The sequence below is a fragment of the Lycium barbarum genome, chromosome 12 (genome assembly GCF_019175385.1).
Source record: "Lycium barbarum isolate Lr01 chromosome 12, ASM1917538v2, whole genome shotgun sequence".
In the NCBI taxonomy this organism is placed as follows: Eukaryota; Viridiplantae; Streptophyta; class Magnoliopsida; order Solanales; family Solanaceae; genus Lycium; species Lycium barbarum.
In genome coordinates, this window is record NC_083348.1 from 105099126 (window position 1) to 105107505 (window position 8380).

An 8380-nucleotide genomic window follows, 5' to 3' on the forward strand; every position below is an offset into this window, starting at 1 on the left:
ATGATTTATTAATACTCCAGGAACAACATCGATCCCAGGCTGTGTGGGATGGAAAATTGACTGGACAGAACGTGTGTTTAACTATACGTCGTGCGAATAATAAATTCTGGAATCACGTGAGGCAACACTCGTTACATAATCGCATCCTTAATTACTTTGAGAGGTGTGGATTTGGGGGAGTTTTAGCAGTAGGTGATGTGCAATATGATGAAGGAATCATCACTACACTTATTGAGAGATGGCATTGAGAGACGCATACATTTCATATGCGGACTAGCGAATGTGCCATCACACTGCAAGATGTCGAGGTCTTATATGGCATTCCCGTGGATGGCCACCCATTGGTGCAGAGAAATGTTTAAAAAATAACTAAATCAAGGTGGCGGGAATTGATGTACGACCCTACTGGTTGGTTGCCCGGAGAAGCAGCAATTAAAGGTAGTAGCTTGTTGGTAATAACACAATTATCTAGTCATTTGGAAACCTTGATTGCCGCGAATGATATTATTGATGAACACACTGATGAGTCTGAGGTGCAAAAGAGGGTCAGGTTGTACCTGCTTTGGTTCATTGGTGACACGATATTCCCTAATAATACTGGTTCATTGCTTAGTTTACACTTTTTGCTTGACATAATAGACCTTGATGCAATGGGCGGGAAAGCTTGGGGAGCAGCACCATTATCATACTTGTACAATTGTCTATGTCGTGCTTCGATGGGTAATAGCCGTGATGTTTGTGGATTTATTGCTTTGTTACAGGTACGTGAATTTCAATATTATATTGCTCTACTTCAGTAGAAATAAGAGATCAAGCAGCATTCTTATAACAACCATTACCCGAATTTTGAAAAATGAAAACAGGCACCGAAAGTTGAGCTTTATTATAAACACTAAATGTACCACTATATATAATGCAATATGGATTATTAATATTTGTGTATATATCTACATGTCAGCTAACCATATTTCCTTGAGTTATCACGCTAACAATTTAAAAGTATTGCTTGATACACATTTAAATAGTCAACTTCTCTGTTGTCTTTTAAATAATATTTTAGATTTCCTAGTGTTATAATTTGTATTATAAATCATTAAAAATTATAATATTGTCGGATGGCTTGCACGACAATATTAGCGCATTATCGGAACCTAGTCATAACAACACAATTTTCATGTGTATTTTCGGGTTCTTTTATTTAATTCAAAAAATATTTATATATTTAAATTTACTTATACAGGTTTGGGCTTGGGAGCGAATAATCCCGATGCAGCCATTACTTCGTCCTCTAAGAGTAAATGAACGAGATATTATATTTGCGCAAAAGTGGACTCGTCGTGGAGTTCGTGAAAGTGAGGCACGAGTTGTGCTAGTAGTTTGCAGGGATGTTTTAGACAACCTAACTGATGATCAGGTATTTTTCTTTTAAATTTTCTTGATACGAAATGTGAAAAATATAACAACAATAGAGTTTTTGTACATTTGTTCATTTTTTGCTAACTCGTACTGTGATAATGGGTTGATTTTGTTTTAATTTGTTATAGCTAATTTGCTACAACTTGCTACTGGTTGTGATATTTTTTATGAGCTTTTATTCTTTTAGCACAATTAGTATTTTGTCTAGGTTTGTTTTAATGGCTAGAAGGTTACTAAACTATTTTGTTTTGTTTTTATTTCCATCAAAATCCATTATGGAATTTTCAAGTTAGCATGTTCTTGTTATGCTTTGGAACTGAATAAAAAAGAAGTGCTCCTCGCAAGGATTTGGTCATGATATGCTTTCTACTATTGAGTATTTTTTATTCTTCATTTGCACGGTTTGGAAATGATGAAATTTTGTGTATTTAGAAGGAAGGAAATTGCTTGAATGTTCTAATCTTTACCTAACTACCCCTATTTTGTGAAAATGCATAATGGGTGTTTGTTGTAATGAGAAAATGTATAATTTGTATTATAAATTATAAATGACTGTATAATATTTTGGCTATCATAGTTTGTGTGGGAGCCTTATACAGAGGCCATCAACAATGGACTTCCGGAGTGGTGCCGACGTGGTCAAGACTTTTAGAGGGCGCAGTTGCCACTCATTTGTGGGATCTACCGAGAGTGGCACATGGCGGGTCGGGTCAACCGACAATTTGGTAGGGAGCAGTCTGTTCCAGGACCACTCCCCCCACATATACCATTTCATTTTTCACTGGACGAACGATTTAAGATAAGTCCGGAGATGGGGGAAAATTTTGAGCAAGCTGAATATTTGTGGGAACGTCGTCGGGAACTAATAGTTGAAGCTCCACATACTACTGTAGCTCCCGGACCGAATTTTGAATATTTTAAATGATACCGGAGGCACTCCCGCACTTTCATAGGGAATCCAGAATGTACCGTGGATAGGGGATACCAACACCTCGCAGGGAGGCACGAAGCACTGATACGTAACTTTTGGTGCATGTCAAGTTAAATAGACAATTAATGATGTACTATATAGTTTTCTAACATTTGAGTAGAAACAAAATCAATGCTAGTACCAATTAATATATGTTGAAAAATAGTCTAAGAATTTGACTTACTACAAATCTCATCCAATGCCATTATTCAAGCAAATTTACCATGATTCTCTTAATCTAGGTGCTTCAATTTTTATACTTTATCTCCTTTGTTATTTAGCAAAAGAATGTATGATAATACATTGAGCATGATTATGAAAGTAATTTAATTATATTTTCTAACTAAATCATCATATAAAGGATTTGGAACCGATTTACATACAAATACATGTGTATCATATGTATTAAATATTATAGTAATATTAATAACTGTATCATATGTACTAAATATTATAGTAATATTAATAACTGTATCATATGTACTAAATATTATAGTAATATTAATAACTGTATATTTATGATACACATTAATTTCTTTTTGCCAATCAATGGCTTTCTTACGTCACTATTTGTTATATACTTTTTTGTAGGCTCGTGGAATTCATGGAGTTAGACATTTGGCTTACAGTGTTCAGGAAGATCCGTCACAGTGGCCTTCAAATTCTCAGGGTATGAATACGTTGATGCAGAGGTTTATTAACCTGTCGACTGAGTCTCTGAATGCTGCTGCAATGGGGACGAGGTTGACATTTGATCCCGATTATATACCACCAGCAGATTATGTGGCACTGCCTAAGTTGCCAACTGGACGTCAGGATCGTGCAAATGTACGTCGTGCTGGTAACCCACGGGGTCGAGGTCATGTGACGCACCAGCTTGTTGATGACGATCAAGTTGATGATCTAGAGCCACACCCAGGTACGGATCATTCGTTTGATTTTTCCGGCCCATCTATGACTGCTCCGTATCATTTAGGTACGGATGTATCTATTACATATCACCCACCTACGAATTTACCCAGCCCATATCACCCATCTAGTCCACATCACCCACCTACGAATTTACCCAGGTTATATCACCCATCTAGTCCACATTACCCACATACAAACTTACCCAGCCCATATCACCCATCTAGTCCACATGAGCCACATACTAATTTACCTAGCCCATATTATTCGTCGATGGATTTTTCCGACCCATCTACATTACAATTCAAATTATCTAACTGCGTAGTAGCATTACTTGGTCCACCCGTCTCACGATTCTGCCCACTCCAATCAAAGTTATGATAGTGCGTTGGGCAAAATACATCAAAACACCCCTAAACTATACCCAAAATGTCGATATCACACTTAAACTATACAGACGACCCATTACATACCTAATATATTTTAAAGTGATATTTTTTGCTCCTTAAAAGCTGATGTGGCACAATATATTTTTTTTTTTTTAAAAGGCGCGTTTTAATTATATATTATTTATTTTTCCTTTTTTTATTGTAATTTTTTTTTTTTTAACCCCCACCCCACCCACCAAATTCATCTTCATTTTTTCTTCCATCTCCATCTTCCTTCCCTCCTCCATAGCAAAGACATAAACCAAAATTTTAGATAAATTTGTTACTCCATGAAAACCTTTTGGTGGGCACAAGTTTATGAAGAAATTGCACGAACAGTCCTTCAAATGGCGGAAGAATGGTGTGCACGAATAGTCCTTCAATTGTAGTCTCACTTCCACTCCCATTTCTTCTTCATTTTTCCGCCATTAATGGAGCTCCGACAAGGTGGGAAGTATTAGTGAGACTTTTGTGAAGTCTAAAAAGAAGCGAACTTAAAGGGAATCCGCGACTTAAGTAGCACAAAAAATAAAAAGTTGAACCAAATTAGTACAAAAAAAAAAAAACATAAGTAGTATTCACGCACGAAATTCGTGCGTGAAAGGACCAAACTGCATAGACGCAGTTTTGGCCTTTCACGCACGAATTTTGTGCGTGAAAGGACCAAACTGCAAAATTGCAGATCAGGCCTTTCACGCACGAAATTCGTGCGTGAATGATCTCCAACATATATTGGCCCCATCTTCCCCACCAGCGACTGCTCCCTTCCCCACCCCCATTAAAGCCCGTTCCAGTGGTCCCACCCCCCTTAAAACGATAATTTCGTGTTATTTTTCAATCCAAAACTCAATATTCTTGGTATATTGAAGTGTAGGAACAAGTTTCTAAGGTTAGATTTCGGAATAAAGCGGCGTATAACATATTTCAAAAACTCCAAAAAAGCTCCAATCTAGGTATTTCACTATGAATTTTCTATTACATTGTTAAATATATTATTACCCTAAGCATGATCATTGTATAACTGTTGTGCATTACTCGTTTTTTTTTTTTTTTTTTTTTTTTTTTTTGCGTTTTTGGGCAGTCCGTGCACTGTTGGGACTGCCCATTTTTTCATTTTTTTTTATTTGTTTATCTATTGTTAATTAGTTAATTATTTATTGCTTGTTTATTTAGTATTTATTAATTGTTGGATTAGCGACTTAAGTATTTGTTAATTGTTGGATTAGCGACTTAAGTATTTATTAATTGTTAGACTAGCTATTTCAATTGTTAGACTGGCTAATTATTTATTTTGTTTTTGTTAAGCCAATTGTTTATTTGTTAATAATTTCTTAATTGTTTCATTAGTTAATTAATTGTTTATTTGTTAATTGTTGGATTAGCGACTTAAGTATTTATTAATTGTTAGACTAGCTATTTCAATTGTTAGACTGACTAATTATTTATTTTGTTTTTTTTAAGCCAATTGTTTATTTGTTAATAATTTCTTAATTGTTTCATTAGTTAATTAATTATTTATTTGTTAAATATACGATAATAATTTATTAATTTTTTGATTAGTTACTTAATTGTTTATTTATTAAATATGTGATAATAACTTGTTAATTATTTGATTAGTTAGTTATTTGTTTATTTATTAATTATTTATACTAATTGTATGCTAAATAATTGTTAATTATTTGACTTATCTTTATATTTTAGGAATGAAAACCCTTAGTTTAGGATTCTTAACCCGTAGCTTAGGATTGAAAACCCTTAATATAATTTTCTATAAAAGATTACATAACTAATATTACTTGTTAATGAATTATTTAAAATACGTAAAACAGATGGGTCACCACAATCTTTAATAAAATATTCGATAAAAGATTACATAACTAATACTAATACTACTTGTTAATGATTTATTTAAAATGCGTAAAATAGATAGATCACCACCCTCTTGATCCAGGGCCCTTCGACCGACAGTTACTGTATCTTCAGCCCGAGCATAGGTCGCAAAATATATAGAGATCCGACCTGCAGCCTGAGTCTCAGGTCCGTACCCGGTTAGGGGACTCAGCATGGGAGATCTTAGCTGCTCGCCCACCACATCCTCGTGTCCTGGATATACTACGTCGGGGCGGTATCTACCGGTGCGTCGAAGTTGGTCGGGTACAGCACGATAGGTCGCTAGTGACGGCATTGATTAAGAGGTGGCGACCGGAGACGCACACATTTCATCTCCGCACCGGTGAGGCTACCATTACCCTTCAGGATGTCGAGGTCATTTATGGGCTACAGGTTGATGGACGCCTATTGTATATTGAGGAGCCTCTTGTGCTACCGCCTTACCGGGGTGAATTGATTAGGCTCACCGGTTTCGCGGCTCTGGATGGTCATATTTCCGGCCAGAGTCGGCTTTTGTTGTCGGCCCTTTACGCTCACTTGCGCCTCACAGACATTCAGCATTCGATTGGAGAGGACACGCCTCAGGCTGATGTTGATCGACGTGCGCGTCTATACCTACTCATCATATTAGGGGCCATCCTATTCCCGAACACTTCGGGTTCGCATATGAGCTTGAGGTATCTTCGGTATGTCGACGATCTCGCCGAGATAGGATGTTATAGTTAGGGCGCTGCTGTGCTGGCCTACATGTATCGAGGATTATGCCGATGTTCTATGGGCACGAGGGTAGAGGTCCCTGCATTTTGCTCGCTTCTTCAGGTAATATATTTAAGTGTGTGTAACTATACACAAAATATATTTATTTAAAACGACGACTGATATTTTTTTTTAATTGACTATATTAGATATGGGTGTGGACTAGGTTGAGACCTTTTCAGCCCATACCAGCTGACCCTCCCGCTGACTATCTTACTGTCCCGATGCCATACGCGCGAAGATGGTCGCGAGGCGTACGCCGACGTGTGGAGACGCACCACAGCCTTCTCCCGTTTAGGGATCAGCTAGACCGCATGACGGCGCAGACGGTATGTTCATATTTTGGATTCACACGCTAGACCACATAACTACTATTTTAGTCTTTTGTTGTTAACTAGTTCAATTCTTTTTACAGGCTTTTATATGGACGCCGTATGATCATATTTTGGATGAGCTGTCGGCGTTTTGTAGGGCTGGTCAGCACATGTGGATGTCGCGGTGTCCATTGATACATATGGATATCGTTGAGTATCACGCGCCCGACCGCGTGTTACGGCAGTTTGGGTATGTACAGAATATACCCGTGGCTACGGTTTGGGAGCATGACCACTATGCGAGGGACGAGCGTGCGGGCGTCGATGATGCATGGCGACTCCATATGCAGCAGCAGGTCCAGAGTTGGGATGTGAGGATGGCGAGCCTAGCGGTGGTCGGACATGACACTCTCATCCATGTGTACATGGAGTGGTACATGCGGATCACTCGCATCATTATTGGCAACCCCTCTAGGCGTCGTCCAGATGGCCTGGGATATGTAGCTCTCGCAGGAGCGTACGAGGCGCTGGTAAGTTTTATTAGTCTTAAACTTAAACCATCGTCTTATGTACTACTTTACAAATTTATTCAATTGTTAATATTGACAAACATATGCAGGTACGGACCGTTCAGACGATGCGCTATGAGAGCACTGCCCGTACAGAGTCCCCCGAGACGGCGGAGTACACAACACGGATGATTGAGCTTGTCGAGACTGGTATGAGACATGCACATGACTTTGAGCGTCTCCATGAGCGTGTTCCCCGTGCCCCACCTAGGGCAGGAGGTAGCCGTGGTCGCCGAGGAGCTGGTGGCCGTCGCAGAGGTGCTAGGGCTGGTAGAGGTGATGAGGCTCAGTCGACAGATATCCCATCGACTTCTCATTCCTGGTCGTCGACTTCACAGACACCTCTGTATACGCCGAACCTTTTTCCAGGTTATGTGCCCTGGCCTTCACTTTCAGATCCACCAGTTCGTGATCCACATGGTGAGCGGCCTGTTCGTGATCCACAGGGTGAGCGGCCTGTTCGTGATCTACAGGGTGGCCTACATTTGCAGTTCGACGACTCCATGTTCGAGGACTTCGTGTTTGATATGGCACCATCTGCATCTCCTGCTCCAGCGGCCGCTCAGGAGCCCTCTCAGCAGGCATCTATGGAGGCCGTCGACACACAGGTTTGACTTTTACAATAAAGTGGAAATAATTTATTAATTATTTTTTATTTCAGTTCCGTTTTAGAATAAATCAAATCTAAATTATTTATATATTATTTTAGGTTCATTGTTCTACTCTTGTGGGTCCACAAGAGCGACCCATCCAGAAGACTACCTCATATTCACCACCACACCCATCTCAGGAGCCTACTCAGGCGCCCGTTGACACACAGGTTCTATTAAATAAATAACGTTAATGTATTCAATATAAATAATAAATGGTACTAATTATTATATACTTTTCAGGTTCATCCTTCGGCGCCTGAGGTGGCGACTCTCGACGAGGTAGAGTTCGAGATGCCAGACCTAACTCAGCCTGAGGTTCTGAATGTGCCAGCGGGACCAGATCCCAAGAAGAAGCACGTTTTAGTCAAGGGAGCACGTGCCAGGCAAAGACATGATGATCATGACTTGGAGAGCCCGGTTATTAAGAGGAAAAAAGGCGATAGAGACGATGACGAGGGCGGTGGGGATGGTATGA

At 39.2% G+C, this 8380-nt stretch overlaps 1 protein-coding gene across 1 annotated transcript; it reads left to right on the plus strand.

The window, feature by feature from the left end:
- The first annotated feature begins 6345 nt into the window (after window positions 1-6345).
- On the plus strand, window positions 6346-7384 carry LOC132624772 (serine/threonine-protein phosphatase 7 long form homolog). Its single transcript, XM_060339499.1, has 3 exons — window positions 6346-6432; window positions 6519-6698; window positions 6785-7384. The coding sequence occupies exons 1-3, from the start codon at window positions 6361-6363 to the stop codon at window positions 7382-7384; spliced, it is 852 nt and encodes a 283-aa protein (XP_060195482.1). The 5' UTR covers window positions 6346-6360.
- The last annotated feature ends 996 nt before the right edge of the window (window positions 7385-8380 follow it).

What these genes read in the sequence shown, in the direction of transcription:
- LOC132624772 (XM_060339499.1), top strand. Translation starts at nt 6,361, where the DNA reads ATGTATCGAGGATTATGCCGATGTTCTATGGGCACGAGGGTAGAGGTC. An exon ending in CATTTTGCTCGCTTCTTCAG is followed by an intron (nt 6,433 to 6,518) that starts GTAATATATTTA and finishes TGACTATATTAG; the next exon opens with ATATGGGTGTGGACTAGGTT. An exon ending in ACCGCATGACGGCGCAGACG is followed by an intron (nt 6,699 to 6,784) that starts GTATGTTCATAT and finishes TTCTTTTTACAG; the next exon opens with GCTTTTATATGGACGCCGTA.